The 22,532-nt window shown below is 43.2% G+C and overlaps 1 protein-coding gene across 2 annotated transcripts in view; it reads right to left on the bottom strand.

Moving 5' to 3' along the window:
- Window positions 1–22,532, bottom strand: part of SHANK2 (SH3 and multiple ankyrin repeat domains 2) — a 1,433,430-nt gene that overhangs the window by 770,879 nt on the left and 640,019 nt on the right. For both annotated transcript variants that reach the window (XM_053720553.1, XM_053720554.1), the window contains exon 12: window positions 13,300–13,457. In XM_053720553.1, coding sequence (XP_053576528.1) covers window positions 13,300–13,457 — 158 coding nt within the window. The remainder of the gene's footprint in view (window positions 1–13,299; window positions 13,458–22,532) is intronic.

The raw sequence follows: 22,532 nt of genomic DNA, 5'->3' as shown, positions 1-22,532 counted from the left end.
CCAAAATATTGATCGGAGGGAGGACTCCTCCTGAGTTCACAACCCCTGTGCCTTTCTGGCACCCCAAACTGCTCCCCCATCCGGATAGGCTTGCGTCCATAGTCACAATCTCCCAGGATGGTCTTAAGAAGCATGTCCCTCGGGACAGATGATCTGGACAGAGCCACCAAGAGAGTGATTCTCTCGACCGGCTGTCTAATACAGTCTGTCGAGACAGATCTGAATGATCGCTGTTCCACTGCCTCAGCAAGCACAGTTGTAAAGGTCTGAGATTGAACCTAGCAAAAGGAATGATGTCCATGCAGGACACCATGAGACCAATCACCTCCATACACTGAACCACAGAGGGACTCAAGGGCTCCCGGGGGGCAAGACATGCTGAAGTTAACTTGCAACGTCTCTGGTCGGTTAGAAATATCCTCATGGATATAAAGTCTAATATAGTACCCAGGAATTCTACCCTGGTATTTGGGATAAGAGAACTTTTTTCCAAGTTTATCTTCCATCCATGTGATCGAAGAAGACTGAGAAGGGACTCCGAGAATTCTTCCGCAAGACGAAAGGATGGTGCTTGCACCAGAATATCGTCCAGTTATGGGGCTACTGCAATACCCTGAGTTCTGGCAAGGTCTAGAAGAGCCCCCAGAACCCTTGTAAAGATTCTTGGAGCAGTAGCTAGGCCAAATGGAAGGGCAATGAACTGGAAGTGCTGGTACAGAAATACAAATCTCAGGAACTGAAAGTGTTCCCTGTGGATTGGAACATGAAGGTAAGCGTCCTTCAGATCTATAATGGTCATAAACTGGCCTTCCTGAATTAAAGGAAGGATGGACCTTATCATCTCCATCTTGAAGGAAGGGACACTGAGAAATTAGTTTAAACATTTTAGGTCCAGAATTGGGTGGAAAGTTCCCTACTTCTTTGGGACCACGAATAGATTTGAATAAAACCTCAAACCTCTTTCTTCGATAGGCACCGGGACAACAACTACTAAGGAGGATAGATCCCGAACACATCCTAGAAAGGCATTACTTTTTTTCTGGTCTGGTAGACAGATTCGAGAGTATGAATATGCCCCTTGGCGGATGAGATGTGAAGCCAATCTTGTATCCCTGAGATACCAACTGTAGATATGATGGAATCCAGGCCCAGGCCAAACAAAACCTTCCCTTTGAATGGGAGGGAAAGCAAGAAAGACTTAGATGTCATGTCAGCAGACCACGATTTTAGCCACAGAGCCCTGCAAGCTAAAACAGAAAACCCTGACGTCTTGGCATTCAGGCGAATAATCTGCATATTAACATCACAGATGAACGAATGCACTACCCTTAAGGCCTTTGTTTCGATCTAAAATCTCCTTGAGGGCAGTCTCCATCTCAACCATTGCTGATAGTGAGTCACACCAATAGGTAGAACCACCTGCCACTGCCACCACCGGTTGGAAAATGAACTCCGTCAGTTGGAACATCCTCCGCAACATGGACTCCATCTTTTTATCCATGGGTTCCTTAAAAGAGGAGCTATCCTCAGGCGCAATGGTTGTTCTCTTAGCGAGCGTGGAGATAGCACCATCCACCTTAAGGACGGTTCCCCACAGTTCAAGCTATGCTTCCGGAATGGGGAAAAGCTTCTTAAAAGAAGACGAGGGTGAAAAGGGTGAACCCAGTTTCTCTCATTCATTTTTAATAATGTTCGCCATTTTGATAGGAACCGGGAAGGCCTGGGGCACTACCCTATTCTCGTAAACCCTATCAAATTTAGGGATCAAAGGTTCCTCCAGTAGTTTTGGTTCCGGAACCTCCAGCGTAGCGAGCACTTCCTTCAGCAGGAAACGCAAATGCTCCATCTTAAACTTAAAATCTGTTTCCTCTGCGGACGGAGGCCTAGAGGTAGCCGATTCCGACTCAGAAGCTGCCTCCTCCGATAAGTCGGAATTGCCCTCCTCCACGGATAATCCGTCAGAGATATCTAGCGGAGTTGAAGACCCTTGAGACGGATATCAGTGCCGTATCTTCCGCTTGCGCTTAGATAGGACAGAGGCATCGCATTTATGGACGCAGAAACCACCATGTGCAACTGAACTGAGTCTGGAGGCCAAAGGGCGCCTCCCATGGGGAGTATTAGTTGGTAGTGCCCTGGGGAACTGCTTGTGTAATTGCAGGATGCTTGTAGGAACGCACCTCACAGGACGGAGAACCCTCAGAAGTGGGACGGCTCAGTTGTACTAAATTTTTATTCTTTATAGAAATAGGTAACTATGTCATAAAATGTGGAACAGAGGTGTAATGGTGGGTTCCTCACAATATACAGACTTGATTAGTGATTAAATGGCACCTTTATATCCCAATGGGCCGGGGCACTTACCACTTACTATGACCCGACTACAAGAAACAGCTTTCGTCTCCTCTGATCGCCTAAAAGCTCAATCTCTCTCTAACTGTTCCACACTGACAGAGCCTCATCTAACACAAGTGCAGCAAAAAGAAAAACAAAACACAAAAACATTATCATGTATATTAAGATCACCCTGTTCCATAACCCCCTTCCGCGGTATTACCCTAGATTCTATACAGATAAAAGGAGTCCAGCACTGTGACCCTGTGTTCTAGGCGTTATATATTATATATATATATAGTATATATATATATATAGTATATATATATATTATATATATATAATATAAAATGAAGTGTTTTTAACCAGAATCAAACGCCGTGGAACAGGAACACGGCCCCTTCAAGTGTGACAGGTTAGTAGCGTAGTAAATATTTTCTATGCCTGTTACTAACTAACTACCCCCTAATATGCTGTTTTATCAATAGCATTTCATTAACATATCTCTACCGTAAATCAGAAATCTTGTCTGCGAATTTTAATTGTTTTCCAAACCACCCACGTCCGTGGGTACCTTTGCTTTGGTACCAATCCGTTTACAATACCTAGGTTTCAAAATGGCGCTTTAAACACAAAGTTATTGGTTTAAGTATTTGAACATGCAGGTGCTGAAAATAGTGGGGCAGGATAACATGACATCATCGGCGAATAAAAGATATAACTTTAGAACGTTATAAACTTCGTTTTGGAGAAAATATAGGTCAGTAGTTTTAATTAGATGTTTATTAACTTTATATATGTTAGTTGTTTTAGCTTAAAAAACATAATTTATGCTTACCTATAAATTTATTTCTCTTGTAGTGTATCCAGTCCACGGATCATCCATTACTTATGGGATATTCTCCTTCCCAACAGGAAGTTGCAAGAGGATCACCCCAGCAGAGCTGCTATATAGCTCCTCCCCTAACTGCCATATCCAGGTCATTCGACCGAAACAATACAGAGAAAGGAGAAACCATAGGGTGCAGTGGTGACTGTAGTTTAATAACATTTTAGACCTGCCTTAAAATGACAGGCAGGCCGTGGACTGGATACACTACAAGAGAAATAAATTTATCAGGTAAGCATAAATTATGTTTTCTCTTGTTAAGGTGTATCCAGTCCACGGATCATCCATTACGTTATGGGATCCAATACCAAAGCTAAAGTACACGGATGATGGGAGGGACAAGGCAGGGATTAAGCGGAAGGGAACTACTGCCTGAAGAACCTTTCTCCCAAAAACAGCCTCCGAAGAAGCAAAAGTATCAAATTTGTAAAATTTTGAAAAAGTGTGAAGGCGAAGACCAAGTCGCGGCCATTGCAAATCTGTTCTACAGAGGCCTCATTTTTAAAGGCCCAGGAGAAGCCACAGCTCTAGTAGAATGAGCTGTAATTCTTCAGGGGGCTGCGTCCAGCAGTCTCATAGGCTAGGCGTATAAAACGCCAAAGCCAAAAGGAAAGATGTTTGACGAAAATCTTAGGTAGCTTGTAAGTAAAACTTCAAGGCACGGACTACGTCCAGATTATGTAAAAGACGTTCCTTCTTTGAAGAAGGATTAGGACACAATGATGGAACAACAATCTCTTGATTGATATTCTTGTTTAGAAACCACCTTAGGTAAAAACCCAGGTTTGGTACGCAGACTACCTTATCTGCATGAAAAAATCAGATAAGGAGAATCACATTGTAAGGCAGATAGCTGAGAGACTCTCCGAGCCGAGGAAATAGCCATCAAAACAGAACTTTCCAAGATAAAAGCTTAATATCAATGGAATGAAGGGGTTCAAACGGAACTCCTTGAAGAACTTTAAGAACCAAGTTTAAGCTCCATGGGGGAGCAACAGATTTAAACACAGGCTTAATTCTATCCAAAGCCTGACAAAATGCCTGGACCGTCTGGAACTTCTGCCAGACGCTTGTGCAAAAGAATAGACAGAGCAGAATCTGTCCCTTTAAGGAACTAGCTGATAATCCTTTGTCCAACCCTCTTGGAGAAAGGATAATATCCTAGGAATCCTAACCTTACTCCATGAGTAATTCTTGGATTCACACCAGTAAAGATATCACATATCTTGTGATAGATTTTCCTGGTAACAGGCTTTCGTGCCTGTATTAAGTTATCAGTGACTGACTCGGAGAAGCCACGCTTTGATAGAATCAAGCATTCAATCTCCATGCAGTGAATCTCAGAGAAATTAGATTTGGATGATTGAAAGGACCTTGTATTATAAGGTCCTGTCTTAGAGGCAGAGTCCATGGTGGAAAGGATGACATGTCCACTAGGTCTGCATACCAGGTCCTGCGTGGCCATGCAGGCGCTATTAGAATCACCGATGCTCTCTCCTGTTTGATTTTGGCAATCAGTCGAGGGAGCAGAGGAAACGGTGGAAACACATAAGCCAGGTTGAAGAACCAAGGGCGCTGCTAGAGCATCTTCAGCGTCGCTTCTGGGTCCCCTGGACCTGGATCCGTAACAAGGAAGCTTGCGTTCTGGCGAGACGCCATGAGATCCAACTCTGGTTTGCCCCAACAATGAATCAACCGAGCAAACACCTCCGGATGGAGTTCCCACTCCCCCGGGTGAAAAGTCTGACGACTTCGAAAATCCGCCTCCCAGTTCTCTACGCCTGGGATATGGATTGCTGACAGGTGGCAAGAGTGAGTCTCTGCCCAGCGAATTATTTTTGAGACTTCTATCATCACTAGGGAACTCCTGTTTCCCCCTTGATGGTTGATGTAAGCCACAGTTGTGATATTGTCCGACTGAAATCTGATGAACCTCAGTGTTGCTAACTGAGGCCAAGCCAGAAGAGCATTGAATATTGCTCTTAACTCCAGAATCCCTGTGCCTTCAGGGAGTTCCAGACTGTACCCCAACCTAGAAGGCTGGCATCTTCCAATCTGACCTGCGAAAAGTCATACCCTTGGACAGGTGGACCTGAGACAACCACCAGAGAAGAGAATCTCTGGTCTCTAGATCCAGATTTAGCAGAGGGGACAAATCTGTGTAATCCCCATCCCACTGACTTAGGCATGCATAATTGCAGTGGTCTGAGATGTAGGCGCGCAAATGGCACTATGTCCATTGCCGCTACCATTAAGCCGATCACCTCCATACACTGAGCCCACAAAAGGGCGCGGAATGGAATGAAGAATACGGCAAGCATTTAGAAGCTTTGATAACCTGGACACCGTCAGGTAAATTTTTCATCTCTACAGAATCTATAAGAGTCCCTAAGAAGGAGACTCTTGTGAGTGGGGATTAGAGAAGCTCTTTCCTCATTCACTTTCCACCCGTGCGATCTCAGAAATGTCAGAACTATCTCTGAATGAGACTTGGCAATTTGAAGGCTTGACGCCTGTATCAGGATGTCGTCTAGATACGGAGTCACCTCTATGCCTCGCGGTCTTAGAACCACCAGAAGTGAGCCCAGAACCTTCGTAAAGATTCTCGGGGCTATAGCCAACCCGAAGGGAAGAGCTACAAATTGTAATGCCTGTCTAGAAAGGCAAACCTTAGGAACCGATGATGATCTTTGTGAATCGGTATGTGAAGGTAGGCATCCTTTAAGTCCACTGTGGTCATGTACTGACCCTCTTGGATCATGGGTAGGATGGTCCGAATAGTTTCCATTTTGAAAGCTGGAACTCTGAGGAATTTGTTTAAGGTCTTTAGATCCAAATTTGGTCTGAAGGTTTCCTCTCTTTTGGGAACCACAAACAGATTTGAATAAAAACCCTGTCCTTGTTCCGTCCGCGGAACTGGAAGGATCACTCCCATTACTAGGAGGTCTTGCACACAGCGTAGGAATGCCTCTTTCTTTATCTGATTTGCAGATAACCTGAAAGATGAAATCTCCCTTGTGGAGGGGAAGCTTTGAAGTCCAGAAGATATCCCTGAGATATGACCTCCAATGCCCAGGGATCCTGAACATCTCTTGCCCATGCCTGGGCGCAGAGAAAAAGTCTGCCCCCTACTAGATCCGTCGCCGGATAGGGGGGCGTTCCTTCATGCTGTCTTAGAGGCAGCAGCAGGCTTTCTGGCCTGCTTGCCTTTGTTCCCAGACTGGTTAGGTTTCCAGGCCTGCTTAGATTGAGCAAAAGTTCCTCTTGTCTTGAAGCGGAGGAAGTTGATGCTGCACCTGCCTTGGAATTTCGAAATGGCACGAAAATTAGACTGTTTGGCCTTTGATTTGGCCCTGTCCTGCGGAAGGGTATGACCCTTACCTCCAATAATGTCAGCAATAATTTCTTTCAAACCAGGCCCGAATAAGGTCTGCCCCTTGAAAGGAATGTTGAGTAATTTAGACTTTGAAGTCACATCAGCTGACCAGGATTTGAGCCATAGCGCCCTACGCGCCTGGATGGCAAATCCTGAATTCTTAGCCGTTAGTTTAGTCAAATGAACAATGGCATCAGAAACAAATGAGTTAGCTAGCTTAAGAGTTCCTAAGCTTGTCAACAATTTCAGTCAACGAGCTGTATGGATGGCCTCTTCCAGGGCCTCAAACTAGAATGCCGCCGCAGCAGTGACAGGCGCAATGCATGTAAGTGGCTGTAAAATAAAACCTTGTTGAATAAACATTTTCTTAAGGTAACCCTCCAATTTTTTATCCATTGGATCTGAAAAAGCACAACTGTCCTCAACCCGGGATAGTGGTACGCTTTGCTAAAGTAGAAACTGCTGCTCCCTCCACCTTAGGGACAGTCTGCCATAAGTCCTGTGTAGTGGCATCTATTGGAAACATTTTTCTAAATATAGGAGGTGGGGAAAAGGACACACCGTGCCTATCCCATTCCTTACTAATAATTTCTGTAAGCCTTTTAGGTATTGGAAAAACATCAGTACTCACCGGCACTGCATAGTATTTATCCAGCCTACACAATTTCTCTGGCACTGCAATTGTGTCACAGTCATTCAGAGCAGCTAATACCTCCCCAAGCAATACACGGAGGTTCTCAAGCTTAAATTTAGAATTAGAAATCTCTGAATCAGGTCTCCCCGAATCAGAGACGTCACCCACAGACTGAAGCTCTCCGTCCTCAGGTTCTGCATATTGTGACGCAGTATCAGACATGGCTCTACAGCATCTACGCGCTCTGTATCTCGTCTAACCCCAGAGCTATCGCGCTTGCCTCTCAGTTCAGGCAATCTGGACAATACCTCTGACAGGGTATTATTCAAGATTGCAGCCATGTCCTGCAAAGTAATCGCTATGGGCGTCCCTGATGTACTTGGCGCCATATTAGCGTGCGTCCCTTGAGCGGGAGGCGAAGGGTCCGACACGTGGGGAGAGTTAGTCGACATAACTTCCCCCTCGACAGACCCCTCTGGTGACAATTCTTTTATAGATAAAGACTGATCTTTACTGTTTAAGGTGAAATCAATACATTTAGTACATATTCTCCTATGGGGCTCCACCATGGCTTTTAAACATAATGAACAAGTATCCTCTGTTTCAGAAATGTTTGTACAGACTAGCAATGAGACTAGCAAGCTTGGAAAACACTTTAAAGCAAGTTAATCAAGCAATATAAAAAACGTTACTGTGCCTTTAAGAGAAAACAAATTTTGACAAATTTGAAATAACAGTGAAAAAAGGCAGTTACACTAACAACATTTTTTACAGTGTAATGTAACAAGTCAGCAGAGCATTGCACCCACTTGCAAATGGATGATTAACCCCTTAATGCAATAAACAGATCAAAAAAATGACATAGACGTTTTTTAACAGACACAACAAAACTGCCACAGCTGAGCTGTGGATTACCTTCCCTATAAATGGTTTTGGAAGTCTTTTTAGCCCTTTAGAGATGTCCTGTAGTATTCATGGGACTGCTGAGGGAATCTGGATGATTCATTTTGTAATTTTAACTGCGCAAAAAAGCGCTAAAATAGGCCCCTCCCACTCATTATTACAACAGTGGGAAGCCTCAGTTAACTGTTCTATGCAGAAATAAGTCAGCCATGTGGAAAAAATTATGCCCCAGTAAGTTTTTATCACCAATGTACCTCAAAAAACGATTAAACATGCCAGCAAACGTTTTAAACATATTTTTTTAAAGAGTATGTATCTCTATTGATAAGCCTGATACCAGTCGCTTCTACTGCATTTAAGGCTTTACTACATTACTTCAGTATTAGCAGCATTTTCTTAGTCAAATTCCATTCCTTAGAAAATTATTTTACTGCACATACATTAATAAGCCTGATACCAGTCGCTTTCGCTGCATTTAAGGCTTTACTTACATTACTTCGGTATCAGCAGTATTTTCTTAGTCAATTCCATTCCTTAGAAAAATATTTTACTGCACATACCTTAGTTGCAGGAGACCCCGCACGCCATTCCCTTTCTGAAGTTACCCCACTCCTCAGAATGTGTGAGAACAGCCAGTGGATCTTAGTTACTTCTGCTAAGATCATAGAAAACGCAGGCAGATTCTTCTTCCAAATACTGCCTGAGAAAAAACTCCGGTGCCATTTAAAAATAACAAACTTTTGATTGAAGAATTAAGTATAAAACACCACACTCCTCTCACGACCTCCATCTATGTTGAGGGTTGCAAGAGAATGACTGGATATGGCAGTTAGGGGAGGAGCTATATAGCAGCTCTGCTGGGGTGATCCTCTTGCAACTTCCTGTTGGGAAGGAGAATATCCCATAAGTAATGGATGATCCGTGGACTGGATACACTTAACAAGAGAAATTATAACAGAAAGTAATCCTTTAAGGAGCTGTTAATATGAGTTGGGATGGTTTCGCAGATGAACTCCCCCTGCATCTCCGGACTCTAACTTTCACCCATGCTCTTACTGAGAGGCTGACAGGACTACTTAAAACTTCAGTCCCATTGCAAAGAGTACTACCCTCCATAAGAGACTACTCCGAATCTTCTGACACTTCTCTGCCAACCTCCTGTGATGAAAGGCAAAGAATGACTGGGGGATGAGGGAAGTGGGGGAGGTATTTAAGCCTTTGGCGGCTGTGTCTTTGCCTCCTCCTGGTTGTCAGGTTCTTAATTCCCACAAGTGATGAATGAAGCAGTGGACATTCCTCCCCTTTAGATGGAAACACTCTTATAACCATTTGTAATAATCCAGCGTGATTAATGCCTGTAATATCCCCCTATAATAACTGCATGTAATAACCCAGTGTAATTACCACCTGTAATAACCCCCTCTAATAACCACCTATAATAACCCAGTGTAATTACCTCCAGTAATAACCCCCTCTAATAACCACCTATAATAACCCAGTGTAATTACCTCCAGTAATAACCCCCTCTAATAACCACCTATAATAACCCAGTGTAATTACCTCCAGTAATAACCCCCTCTAATAACCACCTTTAATAACCCAGTGTAAATACCTCCAGTAATAACCCCCTCTAATAACCACCTATAATAACCCAGTGTAAATACCTCCAGTAATAACCACCTCTAATAATCACCAGTAATAACCCATTCCAATTACTGCTTCTAATAACCACCTTTAATAACTCAGTGTAATAACCATCTACAATAACCTCCCTCTAATAACCATCTTTAATAGCCCAGTGTAATTAATGCCTGTAGTAACAGCCTCTAATAAGCACCTGTATTATCCCTCTGTAATAACCACTTGGGGTCTGGAGTAATATGAATAATGTCAATGTGATTGTGTAGTCTAGAGTCATATGCATGTTGCCACTGTGCTTCTGTGGTCTAGTCATAAGTGTAATTTCACTGTGGTTCTGTGGTCTAGAGTCATATGTGTAATGTCACTGTGGTTCTGGGGTCTAGAGTCATATGTGTAATATCACAGTGGTTCTGGGGTCCTAGAGGCATATGTGTTATGTCCTTGTGGTTTTGTAGTCTAGAGGCATCTGTGTAATGTCACTGTGGTTCTGTGGTCTAGAGTCATGTGTAATGCCACTGTGCTTCTCTGGTCCTAGACAAATATGTGTAATGTCCTTGTGGTTCTGAAGTCTAGAGGCATCTGTGTAATGTCACTGTGGTTCTGTGGTCTAGAGTCATATGTGTAATGTCACTTTGTTTATGTGGTTTAGAGCTATATTTGTAATGTCACTGTGGTTCTGTGGTCAAGAGTCATGGATAATGTCACTGTGGTTCTGGGGTCTAGAGACATATGTGTAATGCCACTGTGCTTCTCTGGTCCTAGACGCATATGTGTAATGTCCTTGTGGTTCTGTGGTCTAGAGGCATCTGTGTAATGTCATTGTGGTTCTGTGGTCTAGAGTCATATGTGTAATGTCACTTTGTTTATGTGGTTTAGAGCTATATTTGTAACGTCACTGTGGTTCTGGGGGAAGAGTCATGTATAATGTCACTGTGGTTCAGGGGTCTAGAGTCATATGTGTAATGTAACTGTGGTTCTGGGGTCTAGAGTCATATGTGTAATGTCACTATGCTTTTGGGGTCTAGAGTCATTTGTGTAATGTCACTGTGGTTCTGGGGTCTAGAGTCATATGTTTAATGTCACTTTGCTTCTGTGGTCTAGAGTCATATGCGTAATGTCACTGTGGTTCTGGGGTCTAGAGTCATATGTGTAACGTCCTTGTGGTTCTGTAGTCTAGAGTCATATGTGTAATGTCCTTTGTGGTTCTGTGGTCCTAGAGTCATATGTGTAATGCCAATGTGCTTCTATGGTCCTAGACGCATATGTGTAATGTCCTTGTGGTTCTGTGGTCTAGAGGCATCTGTGTAATGTCATTGTGGTTCTGTGGTCTAGAGTCATATGTGTAATGTCACTTTGTTTATGTGGTTTAGAGCTATATTTGTAACGTCACTGTGGTTCTGGGGTCAAGGGTCATGTATAATGTCACTGTGTTCTGGGGTGTAGAGTCATATGTGTAATGTCACTGTGGTTCTGGGGTCTAGAGTCATATGTGTAATGGCACTATGCTTTTGGGGTCTAGAGTCATATGTGTAATGTCACTGTGGTTCTGGGGTCTAGAGTCATGTGTAATGTCACTGTGGTTCTGGGGTCTAGAGTTATATTTGAAATGTCACTGTGGTTATGTGGTCTATTTTACTGTAGTTCTGGGGTCGAGAGTCATATGTGTAATGCCACTGTGGTTCTAAGGTCACGAGTCATATGTGTAGTGTTACTGTGTTTCTGTGCTCTTTTATGTAATGTCACTGGGGTGATGATTTGGGAGTCACACATCTAGTGTCACTGGGGTGGTGTTGTCTGCAGTCACACATCTAGTGTCACTGGGGTGGTGTTGTCTGCAGTCACACATCTAATGTCACTGGGGTGCTGTTGTCTGAAGTCACACATCTAATGCCACTGTGGTGGGGAGTCTAGATGTTTGACTCCAGACAACACCACCCCAGTGACATTAGATGTGTGACTCCAATGTGGCTGGGGTGGCGATTCAGGAGTCACATATCTAATGTCACTTGGGTGGTGAGTCTGGAGTCACACATCTAATGTCACTTGGGTGGTGAGTCTGGAGTCACACATCTAATGTCACTGGGGTGGTGTTGTCTGGAGTCAAACATCTAATGTGGCTGGGGTGGTGATTCAGGAGTCACACATCTAATGTCGCTGGGGTGGTGAGTCTGGAGTCACACATCTAATGTCACTGTGATGGTGAGTCTGGAGTCACACATCTAATGTCAATGGGGTGGTGAGTCTGGAGTCACACATCTTCTAATGTCACTGTAATGGTGAGTCTGGAGTCACACATCTAATGTCACTGGGGTGGTGAGTCTGGAGTCACACATCTAATGTCACTGGGGTGGTGAGTCTGGAGTCGCACATCTTCTAATGTCAATGTGATGGTGAGTCTGGAGTCACACATCTAGTGTCACTGGGGTGCTGTTGTCTGGAGTCACACATCTAGTGTCGCTGGGGTGCTGTTGTCTGGAGTCACACATCTAATGTCACTGGGGTGCTGTTGTCTGGAGTCACACATCTAATGTCGCTGTGGTGGTGAGTCTGGAGTCACACATCTAATGTCACTGGGGTGGTGTTGTCTGGAGTCACACATCTAGTGTCACTGGGGTGCTGTTGTCTGGAGTCACACATCTAATGTCGCTGTGGTGGTGAGTCTGGAGTCACACATCTAATGTCGCTGGGGTGGTGAGTCTAGAGTCACACATCTAATGTCAATGGAGCGGTGAGTCTGGAGTTACACATCTAATGTCACTGGGGTGGTGAGTCTTGAGTCACACATCTAGTGTCACTGGGGTGGTGAGTCTGGAGTCACACATTTAATGTCTGGACATATCCTCTGACTAATGTAATTGACCTAATCATTTCACAAGAAGACTGCTATTAATCAAGCCATGTGCTACAGAGCATCTAACAAGCTATTATTTGCCAGGACCATCTGCTTGAAAACATGAAGCTTCCTTTTCCTATTTCCTTTCCAAGCATCTCCCCTTCTAAACCACAACAATATTCTCACGAATACACTCCAGCCAAGAAAGAGTGGTTCTCACAACTATTTGCCACCTACTCTGCAGCTCATCAGAGACAAAAAATAAATATATATAATAAAATGAAATGATGTTGTTGTGCTAAATAGTCATTCTACTTATCAAAAACATTAAGGTTTGTCTTTTTTATAATAAGCTAGTAAAAATTAATAACTAGCTTAACAGTAAATTTTCTTATTTAATTTTAGGTTCCATTTAACTTAATTTTCATAAATCTGTTAAAATATACGGTATAATAGTTGTGCCTTCACATGACAGAAAACCACTCCCTATAGTCCCTTTAAGACATTAATCCCGCCATACTTTATCAGACTAAATACTGTTGCAGTTATGGTCTTGATCTCAAATGGAAGCGTTGTACAAAAAAACAAGTTACCTGTAGACTTCTTGCTACCAGCACTATATGAAAACTGGCCACTATACTGTCACTTTACTACATCATTATCTTAAATTATTTTTTATAAATACCAACCTCTTATCCTATCTCCTTTATGAAGAGGAATTTCACCTTCACCTTGGGGCTGATATGGCTTCACCACAATAAAATGTCTCCCAGGCAAAGCGCTGTACAATTTGCGCTTCGGAATCTGATAATCCACTGCAGGTGCCACTTCCTTGTTAGGTCCAGGACTGTAAAAAAAAAAGAACCACATTGAGACACAGTGTGACATATCACTATTATGTTCTGTACTGTCCTTGGTCACAGTGTGACATATCACTATATTGTGCCTGTACTGTCCTTGGTCACTGTGTGACATATCACTATATTGTGCCTGTACTGTCCTTGGTCACTGTGTGACATATCACTATATTGTACTGTACTGTCCTTGGTCACAGTGTGACATATCACTATATTGTCCTGTACTGTCCTTGGTCACTGTGTGACATATCACTATATTGTCATGTACTGTCCTTGGTCACTGTGTGACATATCACTATATTGTGCCTGTACTGTCCTTGGTCACTGTGTGACATATCACTATATTGTCCTGTACTGTCCTTGGTCACAGTGTGACATATCACTATATTGTACTGTACTGTCCGTTGTCAAAGTGTGACATATCACTATATTGTCCTGTACTGTCCTTGGTCACAGTGTGACATATCACTATATTGTGCCTGTACTGTCCTTGGTCACAGTGTGACATATCACTATAGTGTGCCTGTACTGTCCTTGGTCACAGTGTGACATATCACTATATTGTCCTGTACTGTCCTTGGTCACAGTGTGACATATCACTATTATGTTCTGTACTGTCCTTGGTCACAGTGTGACATATCACTATATTGTGCCTGTACTGTCCTTGGTCACAGTGTGACATATCACTATTATGTTCTGTACTGTCCTTGGTCACAGTGTGACATATCACTATATTGTGCCTGTACTGTCCTTGGTCACAGTGTGACATATCACTATTATGTTCTGTACTGTCCTTGGTCACAGTGTGACATATCACTATATTGTGCCTGTACTGTCCTTGGTCACTGTGTGACATATCACTATATTGTCCTGTAGTGTCCTTGGTCACAGTGTGACATATCACTATATTGTACTGTACTGTCCGTTGTCAAAGTGTGACATATCACTATATTGTCCTGTACTGTCCTTGGTCACAGTGTGACATATCACTATATTGTACTGTACTGTCCTTTTGTCAAAGTGTGACTGCTAACTATATTGTGCCTGCACTGTCCTTTGTCACAGTGTGACATATCACTATATTGTGCCTGTACTGTCCTTGGTCACAGTGTGATATATCACTATATTGTCCTGTAGTGTTCTTGGTGACAGTGTGACATATCACTATATTGTGCCTGTACTGTCCTTAGTCACAGTGTGACATATCACTATATTGTGCTTGTACTGTCCTTGGTCACTGTGTGACATATCACTATATTGTGCTTGTACTGTCCTTGGCCACAATGTGACATATCACTATATTGGCCTGTAGTGTTCTTGGTCACAGTGTAACATATCACTATATTGTGACTGTACTGTCTTTGGTCCCAGTGTGACATATCGCTAAAGTGTGTCTGTACTGTCTTTGGTCAGAGTGTCACATATCACTACAGTGTGCCTGTACTGTCTTTGGTCACAGTGTGACAGATATCACTATATTGTGCCTGTACTGTCTTTGGTCACAGTGTGACAGATATCACTATAGTGTGCCTGTACTGTCCTTGGTCACAGTGTGACAGATATCACTATAGTGTGCCTGTACTGTCTTTGGTCACAGTGTGACAGATACCACTATAGTGTGCCTGTACTGTCCTTGGTCACAGTGTGACAGATATCACTATAGTGTGCCTGTACTGTCCTTGGTCACAGTGTGACAGATATCACTATAGTGTGCCTGTACTGTCCTTGGTCACAGTGTGACAGATATCACTATAGTGTGCCTTTACTGTCCTTGGTCACAGTGTGACAGATATCACTATAGTGTGCCTGTACTGTCCTTGGTCACAGTGTGACAGATATCACTATAGTGTGCCTGTACTGTCCTTGGTCACAGTGTGACATATCACTATAGTGTGCCTGTACTGTCCTTGGTCACAGTGTGACATATCACTATAGTGTGCCTGTACTGTCTTTGGTCACAGTGTGACAGATATCACTATAGTGTGCCTGTACTGTCCTTGGTCACAGTGTGACAGATATCACTATAGTGTGCCTGTACTGTCTTTGGTCACAGTGTCACATATCACTATAGTGTGCCTGTACTGTCATTGGTCACAGTGTGACATATCACTATAGTGTGCCTGTACTGTCTTTGGTCACAGTGTGACATATCACTATAGTGTGCCTGTACTGTCTTTGGTCACAGTGTGACATATCACTATAGTGTGCCTGTACTGTCTTTGGTCACAGTGTGACAGATATCACTATAGTGTGCCTGTACTGTCTTTGGTCACAGTGTGACATATCACTATAGTGTGCCTGTACTGTCTTTGGTCACAGTGTGACAGATATCACTATAGTGTGCCTGTACTGTCTTTGGTCACAGTGTGACAGATATCACTATAGTGTGCCTGTACTGTCTTTGGTCACAGTGTGACAGATATCACTATAGTGTGCCTGTACTGTCTTTGGTCACAGTGTGACATATCACTATAGTGTGCCTGTACTGTCTTTGGTCACAGTGTCACATATCACTATAGTGTGCCTGTACTGTCTTTGGTCACAGTGTCACATATCACTATAGTGTGCCTGTACTGTCTTTGGTCACTGTGTGACATATCACTATAGTGTGCCTGTACTGTCTTTGGTCACTGTGTGACATATCACTATAGTGTGCCTGTACTGTCTTTGGTCACAGTGTGACATATCACTATAGTGTGCCTGTACTGTCTTTGGTCACAGTGTCACATATCACTATAGTGTGCCTGTACTGTCTTTGGTCACAGTGTCACATATCACTATAGTGTGCCTGTACTGTCTTTGGTCACTGTGTGACATATCACTATAGTGTGCCTGTACTGTTCTTGGTCACAGTGTGACATATCACTATATTGTGCCTGTACTGTCTTTGGTCACAGTGTGACATATCACTATAGTGTGCCTGTACTGTCTTTGGTCACAGTGTCACATATCACTATAGTGTGCCTGTACTGTCATTGGTCACAGTGTCCCATATTACTATATTGTCCTGTACTGTTCTTGGTCAAAGTGTGACTGATCACTATATTGTAAACAAGGAAGAGAAAGGTTTACTAAGGCACTACTAATGGTTTGATACAGGAATTTTATTGACTTCGAATAAACCAGCTATGTATTATTGCTGGGTTATGTGGTAAGAAGAAAAGAGGGGTGCTATGTACTTTATTTACAACTAGGACAGATCAGTATAAGTATCAGTTTTATACTGATCTGTCCTAGTTGATCACTATATTGTGCCTGTGGCTGTGCTATCCTTGGCCACAGTGTGACATATTACTATATTGTGCCTGTACTGTCCTTGGTCACAGTGTGACATATCATTATATTGTGCCTGTACTATCTTTGGTCACATTGTGACATATTATTATATTGTGCATGTACTATCTTTGGTAACAGTGTGACATATCACTATGTTGTGCCTGTATTCACCGTGTGACACATGACTATATTGTCTCTGTATTCACCGTGTGACACATGACTATATTGTCTCTGTATTCACCGTGTGACACATGACTATATTGTCTCTGTATTCACCGTGTGACACATGACTATATTGTCTCTGTATTCACCGTGTGACACATGACTATATTGTCTCTGTATTCACCGTGTGACACATGACTATATTGTCTCCGTATTCACCGTGTGACACATGACTATATTGTCTCTGTATTCACCGTGTGACACATGACTATATTGTCTCTGTATTCACCGTGTGACACATGACTATATTGTCTCTGTATTCACCGTGTGACACATGACTATATTGTCTCTGTATTCACCGTGTGACATGTGACTATATTGTCTCTGTATTCACTGTGTGACACATGACTATATTGTCTCTGTATTCACCGTGTGACATGTGACTATATTGTCCCTGTATTCAGTGTGACACATGACTATATTAACGTTTAAAAAAAAAAATTTTTTTACTAGAACTCCACCCACTATTTGCCTTATTTGGAGGAGCCAATTTGGGCTTTGGTCCACAGACAACAAGGCCAGCCCTGGCTATAATGTTAGTAATTGTTATCTTGCAAAGCCAGTTAGCCTGAAGAAGTCAGCAGGTGCATTTCTAGTTCTGAATTAGAAATCTATATTATATAATCTATATTATAAGCCCCAAAAGTCCTATAGGCCCCTATTTCACATGTGGCTACCCTTGATGACAATTTAGTATGATGATCACAGGAACAGCAGTTGTCACTGGGCAATTTAATTATTATTTACTAAAAAGTACACAAACTTATACATATTGCTTACCAGATAATTTTATTTTCTTCTGACGGGGAGAGTCCACAGCTACATTCATTACTTTTGGTAAATATAGAACCTGGCCACCATGAGGAGGCAAAGACACCCCTGCCAAAGGCTTAAATACCTCCCCCACTTCCCTTATCCCCCAGTCATTCTACCAAGGGAACAAGGATGAGTAGGAGAAATATCAGGGTGAAAAAAGGTGCCAGAAGAACAAAAAAATAAGGCCGCCCCTTGAAAAAAAAAAACATGGGAGGGGAGCTGTGGGCTCTCCCCGTCAGAAGAAAACAAAATTATCTGGTAAGCATAATTTAAGTTTTTCTTCTTAAAACGGAGAGAGTCCACAGCTGCATTCATTACTTTTGGGACATCAATACCCAAGCTATAGAGGACACTGAATGCAAAACGCCGGGAACAAAAAAGGCGGCCCATTCTGAGACACCACAGCTTGATATAACCCAAACTCCCGATAAAAAAACTGCGTCAACAGACACAGAAAGGACAAAAAGGAAGAGGACCCAGTAACTGCCCATCAGGTAGAACCATAAAGAGCCTTGCTAGAGACCACTCAGATCCATAGACTCCACTGAGCACAAAACCTCTGAGGGGACAAAAATCCCGCTGACTTGAAGCCCACCAAGGAAAAACCTCTCCCTGACCAATGGGAAGTGGGATACCAAAATTCTCCTCACAATCTTCCAGAAGAAGAAGGAAGATCAGATAAGGAAGTCCAAAAAAACCACCAAAACAAACCCCCATATATCAAGGGCAAACCAAGGAAGAGAAAGTTCCAGACCACTTCCTACATGGGTCCCAAGGAGCCAATGTAAAGTCCCAACTAGAACCGAAGTCCTAAAAGGACAAAAAGTAGAACCCTCTACCATACCACAGAGCGCTACCCAGCACTAAAAAAACTGAACACCCGGAAATAGAACAGACAAAACAGATAGGAATATCCGTTTACGCCCTGGTCAAAAGCTGCAGGCTTCCATCTGATAGGTGGTCCAACTAAGCATCAAGTCTACAAAAAAACTGGACAACAAGGTAGTTAGGAAATACGTACCAGAACCAATCTGGGAGAGAAAAACTCTGAAAACAGTGCAGATCAACTCCCCCCCTACCAGAACACAGGGAAGGGAGGACAGCACCCTGACCAAGAATTAAAAACCAGCAACTTGCAAAGGGAAGGTACCACCACAAGGCCTCCCATGAAAGGAAGGAGCACTCAGTAGCCCCTCATGATACGCAGTCCCCTACTCCGAGCAAACAGTCCCATCACTGACACGATTGGTAAAGTCCAAAGTACAAGGGGGAACAAAAATTCCCTGCAATGACCAGGCCCAGAGATTAGCAACGAAACTTCAGCCACAAGATCCCCCGGAAAGGAAAGAGGAAGAGGCATGAACCCCCAGAGAGACTAGCTCGGGTTCCAAAATACCTATCCACATTTTCCTTCAGAATCGGAGGGGAAGGTAAACTCAACCAAGAGAGACCCTCGACTAACAACTATCAGAATGGTATGCAACATGAAAATTCAACCATCCAGGTGGACACAAACTCATGACGTCCTGCACGCAAAGCAGGGAGGCAAACCCCACTGAACTCCAGAATCAGAGGAGGAAATGACCTACGGAGTAGCCAACAGGACAGATTCAGTAGATCAGAGTCTCCCAAACAGAAGGAAATCGGAGACCCAACAACTTGCTAGCCCACATGCAAGGCGCAAAAAGCTGCAACTGGTCTTCAAACTGCAAATCTGTTTGCTAGGCAGTTAAGGTAACCCTCCAGACAATTCAGTAGAGAAATTCCCATTTCACCGGAAGGAATAAAAAGAAGCCGACAGTAGGAACAAGGAGATTTTCCCAGGATCGGGAAACCCAACCTGCTACTCAACCGGCCAGATCCAATGTCTGAGATCTGGAAAACAGAGTAACCAAAAAGCCCAGACGAAGACCAGGACTAGGTTAAAAGACCAGACACCCAGAGCCGGAATCAAACAAATAACCCTTGAAGAACATCCACAAGAGTACTCCATCTGAAGATGACCTTGCACCAAAGTTGATGCAATCACAGCCATACCCCCACGGGGTATTAAACACTGATCTCCCATGTAAGTATCCCATAGAATGAATTCATCCCCAACGGGCCTCTCGGATCCACACCAACCAAATGAGACGAAGGCAGGACTCAAAAGAGATCAGAACTCAAACTAGAAAGTAATCTCTGTTTGAGAGAACAAGACAGTCTCTAAAGATCCACTCTGGATCAATCTCCGGGGGCCCCTACTGCTCAAGGAATTGACGAATGAACGAGCATCCTAAAACTTCTAGCAGGCTATGAAACTCAACCGAATTGCCCAAGCAGGGGCAACCGTACCTATGTAAAACATTCCCCTAGATCCCAAAAATTATAGGATCAGAAAAGGATATAATAAGAAAGCAGACCCTAAGGACCGGATTTCTCCATCAGATAGGAAGACTGACCACAAGGAAAGGGGAAACGAAGTACACAACCAACCTCGACCATAAGGAAGAGGCCCTGTCGAAAGAGATCGGGACTAATCAGGACAATGTAATCCAGATTAAGTACCATAGAGGAGAAGTAACCCCACCCCCCCAAACCAGGTACGGAAGATTTCTATGGATTCATCTGAACCCCCTCCTCTATCGAAGGGGAGAACCAAAGAACCTCAGGAAACTTCAAGTATACTGTCATAGCAGGATCCGTAATCCCAGCTAACCCTGCTTGCTATGCAGGGACAGGACACCTAGGACATAAAACATTGGGCGCCAACCCAAATGAATAAATTAGGACTAGCCTAACATCTAGGATAGAAGGGCCTTCATAACTTGTAGAACAAGAAAACAACCTCTTAACAAGAAGTAAGCAAACTCAGTACCCAAACAGGACCAGCCTGTTATCAAAGGCACAACGTGTCTCATATGGACCCCAAGGAACAGATATAACTAGTACCCAATCAGGACCAGCCTGATATACAGGGCATGACAGAACTGTTTAAGGCCACTAAAAGGTCTAAGCCCTAGCAGGGCTAGACTAATTAAACAGACAAACAGTAGACATGGAGGCTCTGAGACCTAAACCATGTCTCAACTTTTTTTTTTATATAACTTCCGCGGAAGTATAGCTATCGCGATCACAAAATCCCCAGTATCAAATCCCAGAGAAGAAAACGTTTTCCAAAGGGAAAAACTACAACAGTCTACAAAAAGAACTAAAATATATCCTAACCGGATAAAAATAAAGTAAGGCAGCACCCACAGATGAACGCCCAGGAAGAATGGATACACTAACAGGACCAGCCAGTCAGAAATCAGATTCCTCCAAAAGTTCAGAACTGAGAATGAGATACACACAAAAAAAAAATTAAATTGAGAGCAGAGCGAACGGCCGACTAAGATGGCCGCAGTACACTGAAGCTCTTCTAGCAAACTGGGTGTTTTTTAATGCCAAAGAACCTCAGCACGATACTGGATACTGAACTTGATGTGTGCCCATCACAGAACTACCACAGAGCCACAACGGAGCACTTAAACAACTTTTAGCGCACTGTAACTGCTGACAAGATTGAGTGCAAATTCTGGGGCCTACATGGAGATTAATCTATGCCACGCTCGCTGTGTACAACCTTCCTGAAATAGAAACGATGACCGGATCGCCCGAGTTATACGCAGCTTTGAACAATCTACCGGGTCGCTCTCATACTCTGATTCAGCCGATTGCAATCTTCTTTGTACTTTCTGCTACGGACCTAGCAGGTGCTTTCCAGGACCACAGGCCACCTTGCTGCGCTCCGGAGGGTCATGGAATTACTCTACATCAGACCGGCAGAGGTAGTAAGTGCTTCTCATGTTATACGCAAGTAGCACACATTACTATTACGGGAGGCCATCTACAGTAGTATAGGGCCATGGAAAGTATATACAATTTGGCCTGAATAGACTTTATGAGCCCCTATAACATAACATAACATAACATTGCTCTAACTTGAACACAACTTTATTACCTGTTAGTCTCATTGCTCTGATGGGAACCTGAATGTGCCACACCTATATCGCTAGTGGTAAGCTGAGAGTGGATGGAAAGCTTTTTCTTGTGTGAAATACACAACTTTATAACAGCACTTTTTTTTGCTTATTATATTTGGGAATTGCCTCATCCACCCATCAGCCAACTAAGTGCCAACTAAGTGCCTTAAACTATTTTGAGGCATTATCTAAAGACATCCCATATCCTTAAATATATACTGTGTCGAACAACATCCTCAGTTTGCAACCGTTTTAAATTGATACCTGCCTTATATACCATTCATCTTGGCAGGGCATTACCTAAGAGAATTGCGGCCTGATTCATACTACAAGTTCTGGCTACTAAGGACACACACTCCCCCTCACTTTCCCGGTGTTCAGTGTAGCATCGGGTCATATCCTCACATCCCTTTTCCGTGATCACCCTGTGAGGGTAAATTCCCTGGTGAGTGGTGTGCATTAAGGACATATTAGTGAAGACTACCAGGAGTTTTTTTTTTTAGCACATTTATACGCTTACACAGAATGTCGCAAAGGAAATCCACAAAAAATGACAGACAGCAGAATACGTTGCAGAGCAGCCAAGGTGCAGTAAATACCTTCTTCAAGCACAAAGGCAAGAGTAAAGGTAAAATAGACTCAGAATTACCGCAAACAACCCTGGATGATAACTCTGGTGATACAGCGGAAACTTCGGGGTGCCTATCCCTGATAACTCCTGGAAACAGGGAGGATAGTCCTATCACT

Source organism: Bombina bombina, chromosome 7, assembly GCF_027579735.1.
Source record: "Bombina bombina isolate aBomBom1 chromosome 7, aBomBom1.pri, whole genome shotgun sequence".
In the NCBI taxonomy this organism is placed as follows: domain Eukaryota; kingdom Metazoa; phylum Chordata; class Amphibia; order Anura; family Bombinatoridae; genus Bombina; species Bombina bombina.
This window is presented reverse-complemented; position numbering and strand designations above follow the sequence as displayed.